The sequence below is a fragment of the Mobula hypostoma genome, chromosome 11, assembly GCF_963921235.1.
Source record: "Mobula hypostoma chromosome 11, sMobHyp1.1, whole genome shotgun sequence".
Lineage (NCBI taxonomy): Eukaryota > Metazoa > Chordata > Chondrichthyes > Myliobatiformes > Myliobatidae > Mobula > Mobula hypostoma.
The window spans coordinates 40,824,647-40,847,405 of NC_086107.1; the positions used below are offsets into that span (position 1 = coordinate 40,824,647).

The following is a 22,759-nucleotide window of genomic DNA, read 5'->3' on the forward strand; positions in this document are numbered from 1 at the left end:
GCCCAAAGGTGGTTACTGTCCATGCAGTGATTAATTGCTGCCTTAACGAAGCTACCACCGTTGATTGTTACCCAGTCCTACATATTCATGACTTTTTGGCATGTTTAGCTTAAAAGATAATTTTTTCCGAAGTGGACTTTGTCAGGGGTACCTCAGCCTATGTGCGCTGAGGACATTCCTAAAACTGCTGTTATAACCCCGTTTGGCCTATTTGTGTTTCCGTGCCTGCCTTTTGGGCTGAAAAAGGCAGCGCAGACTTTCCAGTAACTAAAGGACTCTGTGTTAAAAGATTTAGATTTTACTTTTGTTTACCTGGATGACATACTTGTTGCCTGCGCATCTCTGCACACTTTTCAAGTACTTAAGCCAACATGGGCTAATTATTAACTCTGCTAAATGCTAGGTTGGGTTTTCTATTATTGGCTTTTTCAGCCACCGCAACTCCACAGAAGGTGCAACACCCCTGCCGTCAAAAGTTACTGCTATTATGGACTTTCCATTGCACCACACTACCAAAGCACACAAGAGATTTTAGGAATGGTGAATTTCTAACACCGTTTCATTCCGAGAGCTGCTGAACTTGTGCTCCCCTTGTACAGTGCCTCCCTTGTGCAGGGCCCCTAATCGCATGCTTGTGTGGTCAGCAGACATGACCAGAGCATTTGACAACACCAAACGAGCTCTTATGAATGCGACCCTACTGGCACACCTGCTCCCCAACGTACCTATACTCATGACTGCTGATGCCTGAGACTGTGCTGGGTGCTGTGCACGAGCAGTTGGTTGCGGGCATGTGGCAGTTACTCACCTTCTTCACCCAGCAGTTCTGCTGCTCCAAAAGGAAGTATGGCACTTTTGCCTGCCATTTGCGTTTTCTGCTGGAGGATTGACATTTCACAGCATTTGTTGACCACAAACACCTCATGCACATGACGGTCAAGGCATCAGACCCTTGGTGTGCATGAAAGTAACCCCTGGCCTACATTTTGGAATTCACTACTGGCATACACAGCACATCGAAAGGAAAAATAATGCCGTGGCTGATTGCCTTCCACAGCTCACTATCGATGTCATACATGTCGGGGTTGTCTATACTGGCATAGCTAGTGACTGAGCTACCAACCCAGAAGTCCAGTCTTAAGGACAGTAGTCATGGGCCTGTGGTTGGCTGATGTCAAGTTTGGGGATGCAGGAGTTTCTTCCCTGTGTGATGTCTCAACCGGTGACCCTCGTCCAATAGCCCCTCCAAACAAAAGGCAGACTGTTTTTAACTTCATTCATGGCCTCTCGCATCTGGGTGGGAAGACTTCACAGAAGTTGGTTGCTTTAAAGTTTGTGTGGCATAGCCTTAGGCAGGGCGTGCGAGACTGGAATGTAGGCTGTATTATGTATCAGCGGATGAAAATTAACTGACACTTTTGGGTGCCATCATGAAGTTTCGAGGTCCCTGAGTGATAGTTTTACCTTGTCAATGTGATCCTGGCTGATTCTCCCTCCCCCATCCCCGCCTCCCCAGCTGTTTTATACATCTCCTTACCATGGTGAACTGTACCACCAGGTGGCCATAGCTTGTCCTGGCTGCAGAATTAGCTCGTACGTTCATAAACACCTGGGTTGCTTGGTTCGGCACTCCTCCTGATATATCTTCCGACCACGGTCCCCAATTCACATAAGACCTCTGGCCCGTAATGGGTTAGAACCTCACTGTTAAATTGCATCATCTGCATTCCGATGGCCTATGTCAGGGGTTCCCAACCTTTCTTGCACCGCGGACTGGACGACCGGGGTGGGGGGGTGTGTTTAAGTAGGGTTAAACTCACCTCAACATGTCTTTTACAGTTAGGGTTGCCAACTTTCTCACTCCCAAATAAGGGACAAAAGTAGCAGTCAAATACAGGACATAAAAATTGCTGGTGAACACAGCAGGCCAGGCAGCATCTATAGGAAGAGGTACAGTCGATGTTTCAAGCCAAGACTCTTCGTCCTGATGAGCTCTTCCTATAGATGCTGCCTGGCCTGCTGCGTTCACCAGCAATTTTTATGTGTGTTGCTTGAAATTCCAGCATCTGCAGATTTCCTCGTGTTTGCGTTTTTAAATATGGGACACTTGTGTTTACCCTGAGAAAGACTACCATGACCATGAAGCCTTGCACGGGCACCTATGTGCGCATATGTGACATGCGTGTACGTGGTGATTTTTTTTTTCCACAGGTCGGTTTTGGCTTAATCTTCCCGACTACACTGTACATGCATTATTTCTACTTTATATAGGCTGTGTATTTATCATATAATTCCTGCTTTTACTATATGTTACTGTTATTTTAGCTTTTATGTGCTATTTGATATGATTTGGTAGGTTATTTTTTGGGTCTGGGAATGCTCAAAAATTTTTTCCATATAAGTTAATGGTAATTGCTTCTTCGCTTTATGCCATTTTGGCACAAAAGGTTTCATAGGAATGCTGTACCTTAGCAGGGGAAATACGGGACAAGGGCGGTCCTGTAATGGACAAACCAATTTGGCCCAATATATGGGATGTCCCGGCAAATATGGGACAGTTGGCACCCCTATGTTCAAGTTCAATAGTGCATGACAGGGAATGAGGAAAGGTGCAGCTGACTCATATCGTTTCCTCGAGGCCCAGTAGCACATGCTTTGCAGCCCGGTGGTTGGGGACCGCTGGCCTATGTGAGCGGTTTCACTGTTCCTTAAAGGCTGGTCTGAGGGCCTCCCTGATGGATAAATGTTAGCATGATCATCTCCCGTGTGTCCTGCTGGGGCACAGAACAACTCCAAAAGATGACCTGCAGTCCTGCACAGCTGAGTTGGTGTATGGGTAGCTGCTAAGGGTGCCAGATGATTTTATTCCTGATGCCACGACTGCCTGGTTGGCAACTCAGCAGCATTCCACCTTCCTCAGTAAACTCAGTTCTTTTGCACCTATTCCTACCTCGTGTCCTGGCATACAGCACACTTGGGTTCCGGGTGACCTACGTTTTACCTCACTTATTTTTGTCTGCCATGATTCACATCAACATTCCCTTAAGCCCCCTTATGATGGCCCGTACTGCATTTTGGAACAGAGCAAAAAGACCTTTATTGTAGAGAAGAAGGGTATCCTGAATGTATTTCTATAGAGTGCTTTGAAGCAGCCCACCAAGACCTGGATGGTTCCGCTATCATACCCTCTGCATTACGACATAACCATGTGTGTATCAGCACACCCCTTGATGAGTCAAGAGGCATCTGCAGTTATTCAACCAAGGCACATGGCACCTGAGCCAGGCTGCTCGTATGAGCTCCAGACAGATTCACAATGCTGGTTTTGGTGAATTCTGGAGGGGGCTTGTGTAGGGTAATATAATGAATAACAGATGATTCATATTCATAACAGAAACTGTTCAACATTATTCACGAACACCATTATTGAGTTGTTGTGTTCACTTTAAGAGACACTGTCTGATGTAATGTTAATGTGAGCTTTGTTTGTAATGAAAGTAAAGGGTTGTGGCTTTTGTTAAGAGTATAAAATGGCTCTTGCATGTTTTATTCACAAAATCCTACATTCCCTTTGGATTGCATATCTACAGTGAGAGAAACCTCTGAATGTTTACACACCTTTACTGAGGCAAGCTAATTGACACAGAATATCGAAAAGCTTCTGAAGATAGAGAGCCAGGCACCTAACATTAGTGTTTCTGTGACTTGACTCTCTGAGTACATAATTGATCAGCTAAATGGTTCAAATTACTTAGTTATTTGGATTGATGCAGAGTAATTAACCCAACCCCATTGTTTTAATGTTTGGCTGATGCAGATTCTTATGTCACATGGTCACCATTTTTCAAACCATATCTCTTAGTCTGTGAGGTAGCTTGTGCTTTTAATTTCAATTTGCTGCTCGCGATTTGCAATTAAAACTGAAGACTGGTTCTTGCTTGTATTAGTACTTGCTATCTTCTTATAACTCCAGAATACTCTTTAACATACCCTTCTCTTGGCCCCAGACATAAATCTGTCCCAGGAAGGTCAAACTTGAGAAAGTATGTAATTAAGTAGGGCAGCAAAAGAGCTCTTCACATTGGATCCTTTCCATAATTACTAACCTATTATGTCCCTATGTGCATTTACATCTATGCTATGATCCCTAATCGGCAATCTATGAGCCTAAGCAGAGCTTGCAATAACATGTTTCAGAAATTTGGTCACATCATCATCTTGGATACTTTTGTTCTCTCAGAGTCAGCCAGTCTTTAAAATGCAGCTTTGTTGTTCATGTGTTGTTGCCTCCTCTGCTGGCCCATTGAGATTTACATATCTTCACCCTTTCAATATCTGATAGCTAAAACTCAGCAGTTGGTACCAGTAGTTACTCTAGGCACAGAGGCACAGCAAGATTTTTCAGGTTTACAGGTAACAGTTCGCATTTATTACCGTGGTAGTGTATTGTCAGAATAATCTGACAGGTCCATCAGTCCTTTTGGTTGATCTACAGGTGGGTTGGGGTGGTCTCTACGGGAATGGCTGCAAGGGCCTCACCCTGTTTCCCCACCCCCCCCCCCAGACTGTCCCTTTGATTGCTCGCCTAATTGGGCCCAGCTTATTTGTGTCCACTCCCATTCCATTCTGGGGTGGCTGCCTTCAGATGCTGTGTGCAATTTCTTCTCTTTCTCGGTGTGCCTTGCAATCAAAATTGTTGCCTGTTGTAACTTGGATCCCTTCCCATCTTTTTCTCCCAATGTATTTTACTCTTGATCCATGTAACTAACCATCCACCTCACAGAACCAGCCTTTATTATAAAGTACCATTACTGGTATATTTTAACATGTTATTAACAGCTTGCTGACACATTCTCTGTGTCTTCTGCATTTGCCTTCCCATTCCTTTCATCCATGGGTCTTCTTCCATCAGGAATGGTCAGATCTGAAGTGATAAGCTGGTATTCATTACTTAAACTTTCTGTGATGACATTGTTACTGGATAGACTTGAATCCTTGTTCTCCCTGTGGGCAAGAAGGTGAATCATACGGTTTAATTTGACTCCAGTATTTCCACTGGCTGCCTTACTGGGTCTGCACACAAACACAAGTGTAATTTATCAGGAGCACCGCCTGTGGTTCCACCCACTTGGAAGCGAACCCTGTCTTTTCAGGGAGCTCCCTTAGCATAATATGGTCATCTGGCTGTGGGAGGACTATCTTCTCTCCCTCAGGCTCTCTCTGATCAGCAATATTTTGCTGTTTTGCTCTGTCCCTCAAAATGTTAATCCAGTTACAGTAGTTCACCACATCTCCATTTCATTTGAATAAATCGACTCCAGCAGTTTCTTTCTCTTCAGTTTCTGACATCTCATATTCTTCTGTTGATCGTTTGCCACATGATCTGCACATTCATTCCCTTTCTGCTCCTTTCTTTGCCTTTTCTACTTTAATTGCTGTTACATCTGCAGACAGCTACACTGCTTTTAACACTTCTTGACTGTGTTTGTCCCTTACCTTTGGTACCTGCTGATATGATTCATGTACATTGTCCCAACTTCTGTCCCTGCATGGGGCTGTTATCTCTCTGTGGGCCATATATGTTTGCTGTGCATGTTATATCTCCCTTTCCTGAATCTGTTATAGCACTGGCCTTACTTAGTACGTCTGTCCTCAGGACAGTTCCCTTGTTGTTTGAGCACACCTAAAAATCTGCCAGAAGCTGCACTCCCTCAATGTCATGTATCTGAGACTTGCTTCTCTACTACCCTCATTGTTTCACCCTCTGCATGGGTAATGTTAATTATCCATCCAGTCATGGGCATGTGTAGATCAGTTATCAAAACTGATGACACTGTGTCAAAAAACGTATCACATTGTTGGCCTCCTAATAAACCTTTTGTGTTACTACTAGCAATGGAGGTTGTCACCATCCGCTTGTCTGAACTGGATGCTGCCCTCAGCAACTCTATAAATGTGGCTGGATGCACTGCTGTCATTTCTGTCTGTTTTGGTGAGTGATTCTTGTAGCTTCCTCTGTTTTTGGGACACTGCAACCAGCTATGTTCCAGCAGGCCACAGCTGTAACATTTGATTGGTTGCTGGCATATAAAACAAGTCCTCAGTGTCACTGAAGCAGCTACATCCACTTTATGATTTCTCTTTTCCCCTCCTCTGGTCTATCTCCTGGCCTATGACACGTTCACAAGATAGGTCAATCCCACTACTATCTCCAAATCTAAAACTTCTTGGTGTGCTGAGCTCAGGCCTCCTTCAGCATTTTCAGTAAGAATGGATCATCCCTCCCTGGATTGTCCAGCCTGTGTATTCCTCATATGCTTGAAATTTATGCTCTACATAATCCATAGCTGGCTCATCAGCATGCTGAACCACTGACATTATCATTCCCCAGTTATTCTCACCTCCCCCTAGTCACTGACTCACTTCCTTCTTAACATAATTATATCTCTCCTCATTACTGGCATTCTTGCTAGTTGCCCATGTACCATTCCGGACTCTCGGGCCACCCTGTCCCATATATTTCTCAAGCATTTTGCTTTTACCAACGTGCGTATATCCTTTCGGTGCGTCTGGTTCATGTCAATCATTTCTATGAGCTTGACCCAGAATTTTGACTTCCCACAAGCAACTTTAAGTGAGGATAGCTGACAAAATGCTTGCTTCTCCCTGGCAGTGAAGGGCTTGTGAATGGTAGTAATCAGAGTTAAGTCTGGTTCGACAGGATTCTCAACCTACTGTTGCCTAACCTCAACAGGTGCCATCTCAACAGATGTACTGTACCTGGGTATAACCTCTCCCTCAAATATTTTTACACCAGTTCCTATATTGAACATAGTTAAAAATTTAACACTACATGGTTAAAACCACAGAGTATGCACTCTGCAATTTTCCACGCTTGTACTGCCGAACGCATGATACCAGTTGTATTCCCTTCCATATAACATCTATTACCCTAAAATTTCAAACTTATTCTTAAAACAACAAACACACTCACAAACAAGTATCCTGCCCGAATATACACATGCACCTCTCTGGCGTCCTGAACAGTCAGTAACCATCTTTCATAACCGTCTCACAAACTACTTAAAAATGTCTGGTCCTTTACACAAACATATGCCACTCTTTTATTTCTATTAGTTCGGCTCTCTGCCATTTTCTTTGCTACTTCATTATCTTCTGGTCGTTAACCTGAACAAAGGTAAGCATGGATGCTACTCTGAAAAATATTCACCACTTGAGACTGCTTAAGTCACTGGCCACACAGTGGGTCATGAACATATCCCAGATGAGCACTCAAATGTTGTGACTGTGATCGAAATCACTAAAGAGACAATGAAGCTGGTGATCCAGAAGTCTTTCACAAAATTCATCACAAAAAGCAGACATTCTTCTGAAGCACACACAGAGAGGAGTCTTCTAAACTCAAAAAGACATCACATTCTTATGCCCTTGAGATCAATAGATGATTCAATTCAGGTTCAATAGTTACAATGACATTATTTACTTCAATTGGTTGACAGTGTTTCTTTTGAATTGCATATCTTAAGTGGGAGACACCTCTGAATGTTCAAATATCCTTGCTGGGACACTTGTTTAATCAGGCAGCATTGGTAAATGAGTAACTGAATTTGTCATTTTCCAGAGCTTTAAGAAGGATATCTTTGCTGCCTTTCCTGGCGATGGGCCACTTACTTTGAAGAAAACAAACAAGTTCTGCAACGATGTGAGTCCCTACAAATAATGTAAAATCAGATTAAAATTGAAATGGCTAATTAAAATAAAATATATAATTGGAGTTAGGCTATTTAAACGTAAAATGTATTCAATGTTCAATATGAAATCTATATGGAGTATGGTTCCACATTACAAATAATTAGTGCAGTTGTGATTATGCTGCTTTGTACCTTTCTGGACTTTTAGACTTGAGTGCCAAAGTTAAAGATATTTAATTTTGCATCTTGAAGGATTTTCAGTCCATGGAATGTGTAACTTTTTTTTGCTTGCACATCTATAGTTCTGGGAGTTAGAAGAGCAATTTTGTTGTTTTTTTTTTGGATAATTTTGTCCCAGACATTTTTAAGATTGAGAACGGTGCTTGGCTAGCTTCATTTTTTGTAAATTACTATTATATTTCATTAGTTGTGACATATGGCCGTGAAACAATTACTATATATTCTGTGCTATTCAGTTGTGCTACATAATTTGAACTGGTCAAGTGCACAGAACATTTAGATTTTTCCCAGGTTCAAATCATTACCATTAACAGTAGTATTTATGTGCATTGTGGTGTTCTGATTTTGAGAAAACAGCCTAGCAGGTATAATCTGAGTACCTAAATATAGGAACACATCAGTTGATTTACTACATCAGGTTTAAATCGTGGAGGATAAGGGGATCAGTGCCAAGAGTATTAATATGCCAGGGCATATTAAGTAAAGGAGGAAATAATATTAGGTTGCTTAAGGAGCATTAAGATGGATAAGTCCTCAAGGCCTGCCTGATGGAATATACCCCAGGTTATTTAGAGAAGCAAGTGAAGAGATTATCAGCAGCAGAAGATGTAACCCGCGGCCTGATGCTGGAGTCAGGCATTATTTAGCCAGCTCTACGAGGGTTCATGCCACAAGTAGAAGATATTTTTTGCATCTTTGGCAGATGGGGAGAAGTTTTCAAAGATTGACTTGTCAGAAGCCTATCTACAAATGGACACTGAGGAGTTAATCAGAAAGTTCCTCACAATCAACACTCACAAGGGATTGGTCCAGTATTATTGCCTTGTCCTTGGCGTTGCATTAGCTCCAGCAATTTGGCAAAGAGCAATAGACCAAGTACTCCAAGTTATCCCAGGAACACAATGTTACCTTGATGACATCATCATGTCTGGCAAAAATGATGATGAGCACCTCCAGAATTTTGGTTAAATGCTTACCAGGCTGAGTGAATATGGTCTGTGTTCAAAGAAGAGAAATGTGAGTTTTCAAGAATGAAGTCTCATATTGTGGACGTCATTGATAAGCATAGCTTGTTGTTCATTGATATCATTTCGGAGCGGCTATGCTCGCTGCGTCATGCCGCCATCTTCTCCTCCCTTCCCCAATAGTTGGGCACTATTCCTCGGAGCCCACTTTTATGACATAGAGTTCAAGGGTACCAACTAACACAGCAACGCTGATGGTTTGTCCTGTCTTCCAGTATTGGCAACTGAAAAAGAAAAGTCTTCATATTGTGACCCAGCAGAAATGTTCCACACCACATTGGTGGACCAGTTGCCAGTAACAAATTGTGAAATACAAAGGAAACAAGGAATGACCTGACATTGTCAAAAGTCTATGAAATCACCATGCAGGAATGGCCAGTTCATGGTAACCCTCTAATTCCAGAGATCTCAGCGAGACGAGACCAACTGTTGGTATGTCAAATCATGTTGATATGTAAATCTCGTGATGTCGTTCCCTCTAAACTGCGCACCAGAGTGTTAGAAAATCTAACACTGTCAAGAAGAAGAGTCTCACCCGGAGCTATGTGTGGTGGCTGGGATTAGACAAACAGAGTGAAAATATGGCCAAAATCTTTTTGGAATGCCAAAAAGTTTAGAATGCACCCCTACAGGCACTGTTACACCCTTGGAAGTGGCCGTTGTCACCATGGCAAAGAGCACATATCGACTTTGCTGGGCCATTCATGGACTCCATCTTTCTGATTGCTGTGGATGTTCATTTGAAATGGCTGGAGGTTATTCCAGAGAAGCCAACCACCTGAGCAAAGGCTGTCTCTGCTCTGAGGACTATCTTCACTAGAAATTTCTTACCTGCACAGATTGTGAGTGACAATGAACTAGAATAAACGTCAGAAGATTTCCGACTGTTCATGAAGAAACATGGCATCAGACATTTCAAGTCAGCTCCTCACCACCCAGCAACAAATGGGTTGGCTGAAGTGTTTATCCAAACCTTTAAGAAGTCCATTAAAGTGATGGACAAGGAGGGCATTTCTCTACAATGCAAAGTGGACAAATTCCTTTTTGTATCGGAACTCAGTTCATGCAATGACAAATAAACACATGCAAAGCTGTTCATGAACAGGAACCTGAGATCTTGTGTAGACCTCCTGAAACCTGATCTGCAGAGGGAAGTGCAGATTAAACAGTTCAGCCAGTTGCCAAGTGAAGCAGCAAGGAGCTTCGAGATTGGACAGGAAGTCCTAGTGCTTGATTACTCAAAAGACAAGTGGACACCTGGTAGGATAACTACAAGAACTGGACCACTGATGTACACAGTGCATGTTGGAGATCGGATATGGAGACTGGATGCTCAATCGAAGAACACACCTGAGTTAACTACATCCAACAGGATGGGCACATTACAGTCACCAGTGATTTACCTCTCAGTGATGATGTCACTGACAGCAACGTGACATGGGAATCCAAGAACGTTGTCTTAGCAAAATCACCTACCAAACTTGATGCCACTCTACAGGTCCAGAGGCACTATCCTGAAAGAAATAGAGTGCCACCCAAAAGACTGAATCTTTAGAACTGTGAAGTTAGTTATAGACTGTTATTGTGAAAGCACGCTTATTTGAAATATGGATCTATGAAAGGGAAATTGAATGTTTTGTACATATACAGTTTTATGTTGCATTAATCTAAAGGGGGAGGAAGTGTGATATATGGATCTATTTCTTGTAGAGCAATGAACCCCCCCCCCCACCTTAGCACTACGTATTGATCTGTTGTCTGCGCATGCACTGTTGTCTACGCATACACATTGTTATCTCTCTCTCTCTCTCTCTCTCGCTGCATTATGAATACACCTAGTAAACCCACCTACCATGTGCATGCTTTTTATTTAATTGATACGTAGTTGCGCACTGACATAACAAGCACACTATAGGGGTGTTCATTCCCCTCTCCTATTTCCTCTATGCACCAGTGTGCATTTCCAGTGGTCCATCTGTTAAACTGATAAAATCTGCAGATGAGAGCAATGTCATTGGACTAATCACAAGAGGTGCTGAATCCAAGTACCACCTGGAGGTAAACACGCTAATGTCATGGTGCAATCACAGCAACTTTTGGGTGAATGTCCTCAAAAACTACGGAGATGCAAATCAAAACAAAAGAGGTATGAAGGTAAACTAGCCAAGAATATAAAGCTTCTTTAGGTATGTGAAAAGGAAAAAAAAAAGTTAAGACCAAAATTGGGCCCTTGAAGACAGAAAAGGGTGAATTTATTATGGGGAACAAGGAAGTGGCAGACGAGTTGAACAGGTACTTTTGGATCTGTCTTCACTAGGGAAGATACAAGCAATCTCCCAGATATAATAGTGGCCAAAGGACCTAGGGTAATGGATGAACTGAAGGAAGTTTATATTAGGCAGGAAATGGTGTTGGATAGACTGTTGGGTCTGAAGGCTGATAAGTCCCCGGGACCTGATGGTCTGCATCCCAGGGTACTTAAGGAGGTGACTTTAGAAATCGTGGACGCATTGGTAATCATTTTCCAATGTTCTATAGATTCAGGATCAGTTCCTGTGGATTGGAGGGTGGCTAATGTTGTCCCACTTTTCAAGAAAGGAGGGAGAGAGAAAACAGGGAATTATAGACCGGTTAGCCTGACGTCAGTGGTGGGAAAGATGCTGGAATCAATTATAAAAGATGAAATTACGACACATTTGAATGGCAGTAACTGCATAGGTCCAAGTCAGCATGGATTTTACGAAGGGGAAATCGTGCTTGACTAATCTTCTGAAAATTTTTGAGGATGTAACTATGAAAATGGACAAGGGAGATCCAGTAGATGTAGTGTACCTGGACTTTCAGAAAGCCTTTGATGAAGTCCCACATAGGAGATTAGTGGGCAAAATTAGGGCACATGGTATTGGAGGCAGAGTACTGACATGGATTGAAAATTGGCTGGCTGACAGGAAACAAAGAGTAGCGATTAACGGGTCCCTTTCAGAGTGGCAGGCGGTGACCAGTGGGGTACCGCAGGGTTCAGTGCTGGGACCTCAGCTGTTTACAATATACATTAATGATTTAGATGAAGGGATTAAAAGTAACATTAGCAAATTTGCAGATGACACAAAGCTGGGTGGCAGTGTGAAATGTGAGGAGGATGTTATGAGAATGCAGGGTGACTTGTACGGGCTGGGTGAGTGGGCGGATGCAGTTTAATGTGGATAAATGTGAGGTTATCCACTTTGGTGGTAAGAACAGGAAGGCAGATTATTATCTAAATGGATTCAAGTTAGGAAAAGGGGAAGTACAACAAGATCTACGTGTTCTTGTACATCAGTCACTGAAAGCAAGCATGCAGGTACAGCAGGCAGCGAAGAAAGCTAATGGCGTGCTGGCCTTCATAACAAGGGGAATTGAGTATAAGAGCACAGTGGCCTTCTGCAGCTGTACAGGGCCCTGGTGAGACCACACCTGGAGTATTGTGTGCAGTTTTGGTCTCCAAATTTGAGGAAGGACATTCTTGCTATTGAGGGAATGCAGTGTAGGTTCACAAGGTTAATTCCTGGGATGGCGGGACTGTCATATGTTGAAAGATTGGAGCGACTGGGCTTGTATACACTGGAATTTAGAAGGATGAGAGGGGATCTGATTGAAACATATAAGGTTATTAAGGGATTGGACATGCTGGAGGCAGGAAGCATATTCCCACTGATGGGTGCGTTCAGAACCAGAGGCCACAGTTTAAGAATAAGGGGTAGGCCATTTAGAACGGAGTTGAGGAAAAGCTTTTTCACCCAGAGGGTGGTGGATATGTGGAATGCTCTGCCCCAGAAGGCAGTGGAGGCCAAGTCTCTGGATGCTTTCAAGAAAGAGGTGGATAGAGCTCTTAAAGATAACAGAATCAAAGGTTATGTGGATAAGGCAGGAACTGGATGCTGATTGTGGATGATCAGCCATGATCACAGTGAATGGTGCTGCTGGCTCGAAGGGCCGAATGGCCTACTCCTGCACCTATTGTCTATTGTCTATAACTTCAGGAGAAATGTGTCTACTATCCACTCACTCATTGTTAACAAATCTGCAATTAGCACTGTTTCAACATTAAGGTTCCAGGGCAACATCATTTCACAGAACTTCAGGTGGGAGAAACATGTCTTCTTCATTAATAAAAAGGCTTGGCAGAGGATGTAATTCTTGTGGTAGTTGGTAAAATTCTCTCTTCACATAACATACTGGTGCAATTCTACACTGCTATCATAGAGAGATCTCTCACATCAGTTACTACTGTATGCTTTGGTTCAGCCTTCTCTCACAAAATACAAAAAATCTCTAGTGAAAGGTCAGGCCAACTGAAAAATACATTGGCTGTAGTCTACTGTCTCTGCAGGACTTGTATGTACAAACAGAAAAAGTTATTGTGGAGGCAAACCACCTAGAAAACTGCCCTTTCCAAAAGCCCCCTTCTGGAAAGTGCTATAGGGATAATAAAACAAAAAAGAACTTCACGCCATATTAAAAGTTTCTTCCCAGTAGTTAATCTGATCAACCATTCCAGTTAGATGACCCCACCATCTGCACTGTACTGAAAAAAACTTGAAATCACTTTCTATAATGCATTCACATTGTAAATACATGATGGTATTTATGTATTTATGCACATTTTATTCTATATCTGTACTTTAACCTCTAAGTTTATTTGTTGGATGTTAGTTGTTAACTACATGTCATGCCAACACACCACAGCAAATTCCTTATACGTGTAAAGCTGATCCTTGATTTGCTGTTTTTCGTAAAATTCTATTGTATTTATTTTTTCCTTGTAAATCCCTGAAAGAAAGCGAATCTTAACACGGTATATGGTAATGTACTATACTTTAATAATAACATTTATTTGAACTTTGAAAAGCACGTCCTGGGGGAAAAAAGTCTTTGCATGCATGATGATGTACCTACTGGCCTGGCAGTGCATTGCACATAAAACTAGGCAAGGAGTTAAGCCCCTTCTCAAAAATCATCTGAGCCAGAAGCTTTTCTTCAGAGCTTTACTCATAGAAAAGTACAACACAGAAACAAGCCCTTCAGCCCATCTAGTAGGTACCAACCCTTTTAAATTGCCTAGTCTCATCGATAAGCACTGAGACCATAGCCTTCCATACCCCTGCCATCTATATATCTATCCAGACTTCTCTTAAGCGTTGAAATCAAGCTCATATGCACCACTTGCACCAGCAGTTCGTTCGACACTCTTAAGCTTTTCACCTTTCACTCTTAACCCATGACTTCTAGTTCTAGTCCCACCCAACCTCAGTGGAAAAAGCCTGGTTGCATTTACCCTATCTATATACCTCATAATTTTGTATACCTCAATCAGATCTCCCCTCAATCTTCTATACTCTAAGGAACATAGTCGTAACCTATCCAATATTTCCATATTACTCAGTACCTTCAGTCCTCGCAATATCCTTGTAAATTTTGTCTGTACTGTTTCAGCCTTATTAACATTTTTCCTGTAGGTAGGTGACCAGAACTGCACACAATACTCCAAATTAAGTCTCATTAATGTCTTTTACAATTTCAACATAACATCGCAACTCCTGTACTCAGCACGTTATTTTATGAAGGCCAATGTGCCAAAAGCTTTCTTTTCAACCCTATCTACCTGTGACGCTACTTTTAATAAATTATGCACCTGTATTCCCAGATTCCTTTGTTCTGCGGCATTCTTCAGTGCTTTATCATTCACTATGTAAGACCTACCCTGGCTGGTTCTACTGAAGTGAAATACTATGCACTTGTCTGCATTAAGTTCCATCTGCCATTTTCAGTCCATTTTTCTAGCTGGTCAGATCCCTTTGCAAGCTCTGAATTTCCTCCTTATTGTCCACTATGCCATCAATCTTGGTGTCATTTGCAAATTTGCTGATCCAGTTAACCACATTATTGCCTGGGTCATTGATATAGATGACAAACAGATCCCTGAGATCCTGCAGCACCCCACTAGTCACAGGCCTAAAGTCGGAGAGGCAACCATCAACTACCACTCTCTGGCTTCAATGTCTAATCCAACTCACTACCTCATCTTGCATCCAAGTGACTGAACCTCCTTGACTGACCTCCCGTGCAAGACCTTGTGAAATGCCTTGCTAAGGTCCATGTAGACTATATCCATTGCCTTGCTTTCATCAACTTCCCTGGGAACTTCCTTGAAAAACTCTTATAGATTGGTTAGACCTGACCTACCGTGCACAAAGCCATGCTGACTATCCCTATTCAGTCCATGTCTATTCAAATACCCATATATGTGGTTCTTTAGTGCAGGGTATACCTTTCAATAACTTTCCCACCACTAGTGCCAGGCTCACCAATCTATTTCCTGGTTTATTTTTAGAGCCTTTCTTAAACAGCGTAACAACATTAGCTATCCTCCAGTCCTCCGGTATCTCACCTTTCTCTAAGGATGATTTAAATATCTCTACTAGGGCCTTGCGATTTTTGCACTTGCCTTCCACAGGGTCCGAGGGAATACATTGTCAGCCCCTGGGGATTTATCCACCCTAATTTGCCTCTAGACAGCAAATACCTCCTCCTCTGTAATCTATATAGAGTTCTATGCCCTCGCTGCTGCTTTGCCTCACTTCCATATATTCTGTGTCCATTTCCCAATACAGATAAAACATCTCCTATTTCTTTTCGTTCTACACATAGATTATCTATCTGATCTTACAGAGGACCAATTTTAGCCCTTACAATTCGTTTGCTCCTAACATACTGTATATGTAGAATTCTTTTGGATTCTCCTTCGTCTTGTCTGCTAGGGCAACCTCATGCTTTCTTTTAGCCCTCCTAATTTCATTCTTAAGTGTTCTCTTGCATTTCTTATACTCCATAAGTACCTCATTTGTTCCAACCTGCCTATGCTTACTAAGCATCTCCTTTTTTTCCTTAACCAAAGCCTCAATATCTCTTGAAAACTAAGGTCCCCTAAACCAGTTTATCTACCTTTTATTCTGACAGGCACATACAAGCTTTGTACTCACAAAATTTCACTTTTGAAGGCCTCCCACTTAACAAGTACACTTTTGCCAGAAAACAGCCTGTCCAGTGTACACCTGCCAGATCCTTTCTGATACCATTGAACTTGGCCTTTCTCCAATTTCTTATTTCAACCTGCAGAAAAGACCTATCTTTTCCATATTTTACTTTGAAACTAATAACATTATGATCACTAGATGCAACATGTTCCTCCCCCAACACAAACTTCTGTCACCTGCCCCATCTGATTCTTTAATAGATCAAGTATTGTCATTGGAATTTCAATGTACTGATTAGGGAAACTTTCCTGAATGCATTTTACAAGCTCTATCCTATTTAGTCCTGTTATAGTATGAGAGTCTCAGTCAATATGCGGACAGTTTAAAAAAAACCTACTATAACAACCTTATGATTCTAGCACCTGTCTATGATCTCCCTACAAATGTGTTCCTCTAAATCCCTCGGACTATTGGGTGGTCTGTAATATAGTTCAATTAACGTGGTCATACCTTTCTTATTTCTCAGTTCCTCCCATAAAGCCTCACTAGATGAGTTCTGCAGTCTGTCCTGACTGAGCACTGACGTGACATTTTCCCTGACTCAAAATGTCACCTCTACACCTTTAATCCCTCCCACTCTGTTGAGTCTAAAGCAAAGAAACCCTGGAATATTGAGCTGCCTGTCATGTCCCTGCTGCATTCAAGTCTCACTAATGGCTACAATATCATAATTCCATATGTTTGTTCATGCCCTGAGCTCATCTGTCTTGCTTACAATACTTTTTGCATTGAAATTCAGTGGCATGCAAAAGTTTGGGCACCCCTGGCCAAAATTTCTGTTACTGTGAATAGTTAAGTGGGTAGAAGATGAACTGATCTCCAAAAGTCATAAGGTTAAAGATGAAACATTCTTTTCAACATTTTTAGCAAGATTAGTGTATTATTTTTGTTTTGTGCAATTTTAGAGTGAAAAAAAGGAAAGGAGCACCATGCAAAGGTTTGGGCACCCCAAGAGATTTGAGCTCTCAGATAACTTTTACCAAAGTCTCAGACCTTAATTAGCTTGTTAGGACTATGGCTTGTTCACAGCCATCATTAGGAAAGGCCAGGTCGTGCAAATTTCAAAGCTTTATAAATACCCTGACTCCTCAACCTTGTCCCAACAATCAGCAGCCATGGGCTCTCTAAGCAGCTGCCTAACACTCTGAAAATTAAAATAAATGATGCCCACAAAGCAGAAGAAGGCTATAAGAAGATAACAAAGCGTTTTCAGGTAGCTATTTCCTCAGTTCGTAATGTAATTAAGAAGTAGCAGTTAACAGGAACAGTGGAGGTCAAGTTGAGGTCTGGAAGACCAAGAAAACTTTCTGAGAGAACTGCTCGTAGGATTGCTAGAAAGGCAAAAAAAAAAAAAAAAAAGTTTGACTGCAAAAGACTTTCAGGAAGATTTAGTAGACTCTGGAGTGGTGGTGCACTGTTCTACTGTGCAGTGACACCTGCACAAATATGACCTTCATGGAAGAGTCATCAGAAGAAAATCTTTCCTGCATCCTCACCACAAAATTCAGCGTCAGAAGTTTGCAAAGGAACATCTAAACAAGCCTGATGCATTTTGGAAATGAGTCCTGTGGACTGATGAATTTAAAATAGAACTTTTTGGCCGCAATGAGTAAAGGTATGTTTGGAGAAAAAAGGATGCAGAATTTCATGAAAAGAACACCTCCCCAACTGTTAAGCACGAGGGTGGATCGATCATGCTGTGGGCTGGTGGTGCAGCCAGTGGCGTGGGGAACATTTCAATGGTAGAGGGAAGAATGAATTCAATTAAATACCAGCAAATTCTGGAAGCAAACATCACACTGTCTGTAAAAAAAAAAGCTGAAGATGAAAAGAGGATGGCTTCTACAACAGGATAATGATCCTAAACACACCTCAAAATCCACAATGCCATGGCCCTCATAGTCCCCCGACATAAACATCATCGAGAATCTGTGGATAGACCTCAAAAGAGCAATACATGCAAGACGGCCCAAGAACCTCACAGAACTAGAAGCCTTTTGCAAGGAAGAATGGGTAAAAATCCCCCAAACAAGAATTGAAGACTCTTGGCTGGCTACAGAAAGTATTTACAAGCTGTGATACTTGCCAAAGGGGGTGTTACTAAGTACTGATCATGCAGGGTGCCCAAACTTTTGCTTTGGGCCCTTTCCCTTTTTTGTTATTTTGAAACTAAAAGATGGAAATAAAAAAGTAGTCTTGCTTAAAATATTAAAGATATGTGTCATCTTTAACTTTATATCTTTTGGAAATCAGGTCATCTTTCACTCACTTAGCTATTCACAGTAACAGAAATTTTGACCAGGTGTGCCCAAACGTTTGCATGCCACTGTATATGCAGCTCCGAACATTAGTCTCCTCTTGCTCAGCCTTTTGATTCATGACTTTTTCTGAGGTCTTAACAACATCTATCTCCACAACCTCTCCACTATCTGATCTGGCACTCTGTTTCTCATTCCCCTACAACTCTAGTTTATCCACCACCGCCACCACCAGCACCCCCCCCCCCCCACTGCTGCAAGCAGCACTGGCAGACCTTTCCACTAGGATATTAGTTCCCTCCAGTTCTGCAGTTCAGGTGCAAACCATATCTTCTGTATAAGTCCCATTTTCCCTGAAGGAGAGCCCAATGATCTGAAAATGTGACGCAATCCTTCCTACACTAACACCTTAGCCATCTGTTAAACAGTATGATCTTCCTATTTCTGGCCTCACTGGCACATGGCATGGATAGCATTCCTGAGATCAGAACCCTGGAGGTCCTGTTCTTTAACTTGGCACCTAACTCCTTGAGCTCACTTGAGTTACTCTTCCTACGTTTGTCATTAGTACCTACATGGACCATGGTCCCACTTAAGAATGTTGAGGACTCAACCCAAGATGGCCCAGATCCTGGCACCCGAGAAGCAACATACTGACCAGGAATCTCATTCTCATCCACCGAGCCTTCTTCCTTTTCTCTTAACTAACAAATCCCCTTTCACCACAGCTTGCCTCTCCCCCCCTTTCCCTTCTGAGTCACAGAGCCAGGCTCAATGCCAGAGACCTGATCACTGCGATTTTCCTCTGCTATGTCATACTCCTCCAATAGTATTCAAAGTGGTGTACCTGTTGTTGAGGGGAATGGCCACAGGGATACTCTGCACTGGCTGTTTAACTCCTTTTCACTCCTAAATGTCACTCAGTTTCCTTTGTCCTGCACCTTGGATGTAACTACATCTCTGTATGTCCTATCTATCAACCCCTCAGCTGCCCAAGTGATCAGGAGTTCAAACAGTTCCAGTTCCAACTCAACATGGAGTGTTAGAAGTTACAGCAGGATGCATTTCTTGCAGGTGCAGTTGTCAGGGACATAGGATGTCTCCCTGACTTCCCACATCCCACACGAGGAGCATTCAACCTTTCTGCCTGGAACTCCTGCTGTTCTAATTGTACAAATATAAAGGAGGAACAATAAACAATAGTAGAAATAAAGAAGCTACAGTACCTACAGCTTTTTCACTTATCTCACAAAAGCCTCTCCTTGCTGAAGCCTCGTCGAGCTAAAGCCTTAAATAACCACTCTAACATGGCCCACTCCAATAAAGGCCACTCTGCATCCCCCTTGCCTTATTTTTATTTGTTTTTGCCAATCAATCCCAATTGCTGATAGGCTGCTGTTCAAAAACCAAACTGCTGCAAATCAATGCCATGTGTACTGAATTGGTGAACCTGAGTGAGCTACATCTTCTCACACTTTCAATTGCTGACTGGCCTCTGTTCAAACCTCTTGTTTTTAATGTCAATATGTTGTGAAACTGCAGAAAGTTAAGTAAAACATGTATTAGATTTAATACAGAATCATCAGTGCCTGAATATACTAATATTACCACAATCAGCATTAAACAAGGTAATACACACATGTAACATCCTTGGGCCATGCATCTATAGAAGTTTGTCAAAGTTTTTGATGACATGCCAAATATCTGCAGACTCCTGAGGAAGTAGAGGCGCTGCTGAGCTTCCTTTGCAATTTTATTTATATGATAGGTCCAGGACAGGCCCTCTGAGATAGTGGCACCCAGGAATTTAAAGTTACTGACCCCCTCCACCTTTGATCCTCCAATGATTACTGGCTCATGGACCACTGGCTTTCCTCTCTTGAATTCTACATTCTGTTCCTTGATCTTATTGAAACTGAGTGAGAGTTTGTTGTTATGACACTACTCAGCCAAATTTTCAATTTCCCTCCTGTATGCTGATTCGTTACCACCTTTGATACCGCCCACAACAGTGTGTGGTCATGACTAGAATTTGGCTTGTCAACAAATACACTCAAAAACTTCTATAGATGTACTGTGGAGAACATTCTGACAGGCTGCATCACTGTCTAGTATTGGGGGGCTACTGCACAGGACTGAAAGAAGCTGCAGTCCTCATTCATAAGGCCAGTGATGTTGTGGGGGTGGAACTGGACTCTCTGACGGTGGTGTCTGAAAAGAGGATGCTGTCCAAATTACATGCCATTTTGGACAATGCCTCTCATCCACTACATAATGTACTGGTTGGGCACAGGAGTACATTCAGCCAGAGACTCATTCCACCGAGATGCAACACAGAGCATCATAGGAAGTCATTCCTGCCTGTGGCCATCAAACTTTACAACTCCTCCCTTGGAGGGTCAGACACCCTGAGCCAATAGGCTGGTCGTGGACTTATTTCCTGGCATAATTTACATATTACTATTTAATTATTTATGGTTTTATTACTATTTAATTATCTATGGTGCAACTGTAACAAAAACCAATTTTCCCTGGGATCAATAAAGTATGACTCTGACTATGACAGAGGGTTGTACATTTAGTCGGCTTTATCTGGGGTACTAGCCTACAAAGTATCCAGGACATCTTCAAGGAGTGGTGTCTCAGAAAGACAGTGTCCATTATTAAGAACCTCCAGCACCCAGGGCATGCTCTTTTCTCACTGTTACCATCATGTAGGAGATACAGAAGCCTGAAGGCGCACACTCAGCGATTCAGGAACAGCTTCTTCCCCACTGCCATCCGATTTGTAAATGGACAGTGAACCTTTGGATACTACTATTTTTTGCACGATTTTTAATCTATTCAATATAGGTGTATTGTAATTTATTTATTTATTATTTATTTTGTATTTATTTTTCTTCTATATTATGTATTGTGTTGAACTGCTGCTGTTAAGTTAACACATTTTACGTCACATGCTAGTGATAATAAGCCTGATTCTGGTTCTGGAGTCATTAGCAAACCTGTATATAGTGTTGGAGCTGTACTTAGCCACACGGTCATAGATGTAAAGTGAGTGGAGCAGGGGCGAAGCATACTTCCCTGTAGTGCTCCTGTGCTGATGGAGATTGTGGAGGAGATGTTTTTGTGTGAAGTAGGAAACACACAATCCAGCAATAAGTCAAACTCCACTCAATTGAATACAGGAGTCAGGATATAGCGTTCAAGCTCCAGTGCTTTATTGGGCAGTACTCACATATACAATTGAATAAGACTAAAACTGAGAGAGAAACAGAAATATACCACAAGTACTTAATGCAGCAAACTTGAGTCACACATTCATAAGAAACTAGGAATGCAGAATCTGCCCCAATTAGCTGAATTTTCATGGAAATAGTTTAAAAAAAACAAACTACCATTTAAGAGAGTTGCCACAAATAATGTATTTAAATGAAATAAAGAACAATTGGAACACTAACAATAATACTACAGTACTATAAAACTGTGCATTAGTTCCTAGAAGTTATCGACTGAAGAGTTCATGTAGTGTATGCTGTCGTCTTCTTTTGATTGACTGTAAATGAACAAAATCAGTACAGGCACCTAGTGCAGATAATCGACTGTTTTCATTGCCTTTCTACATGAAGTAGTGTCAACGATCACTGCTTTTTAATTCACTATTGGTCAGCCCAAATGAATAACATAACACAAGCATACACAACTGCCACCATTGAAAAACTGTTTGCTCTAAGCACAGTGTAGTGTCTTAACGCCTACGTAAGTACATGGGACTGAAGTTGTTAGAAACTGTTACATCCCCCAAATCTTCATTTTCATTGTAACTTTGAAGGTGATTGATGATACCTTCACATTCTTCATGGTTCCAAACATGCTGAAGGAGTGAAAGAGTTTAATTTTCACTTCTGTCTGTTTCTCTCATATCCAAGCCTGAATGTTTGAAATTGCAATGAGCAAAACAGCTTTGATTTGTCTTACTACTTATTTCTCATCAGCTGTCAGTGACAAAAGTCACTGCTTTTTGAACACAACCACATGCAACTAACTCTATTTAAGATCTGTTTGCTCTAAGCACGGTATTGGGTCAGATGCCACATAAGTGTATGTGACTGATGCGAGTTAGAAACCGTTCAGCAACAGTCTTGTGTCCCAATTAAGCAGCATAGTGCCCTAAATATACAAAGGAAGTCTCATTTATTTTTTCAAATTTTTTTAGTCTTTAAGATTTGTCCCAGATAAGTGGCTGCCCAAATTAACTGATGGCCCTATTAACGGAAATCCACTCTATGTGAAGCTAGACCTGTAAAATACCCACAAATTATACACAACGTGAGTAAGTGAAGTTTAAAAGTATGAAAGAAGTTTAATATCTGCAAGCATTCCTGAAATTATCGAGGTTGGTCATGCACCATACTGCTAATCAGGAATAAACATTTATAAAACATTAACAC

The 22,759-nt window shown here is 41.8% G+C and overlaps 1 protein-coding gene across 10 annotated transcripts in view; it reads left to right on the forward strand.

The window, feature by feature from the left end:
• stk33 (serine/threonine kinase 33) overlaps positions 1-22,759 on the forward strand; it is a 247,047-nt gene that overhangs the window by 199,488 nt on the left and 24,800 nt on the right. For 8 of the 10 annotated variants that reach the window (XM_063061885.1, XM_063061886.1, XM_063061883.1 and 5 more), the window contains one exon: positions 7,643-7,723. The exons of 1 other annotated variant lie outside the window; for it this stretch is intronic. In XM_063061885.1, coding sequence (XP_062917955.1) covers positions 7,643-7,723 — 81 coding nt within the window. Of the gene's footprint in view, positions 1-5,893; positions 5,993-7,642; positions 7,724-22,759 lie in introns of all 10 variants that reach the window. One more of the 10 variants, XR_010019651.1, reaches the window with a different exon arrangement.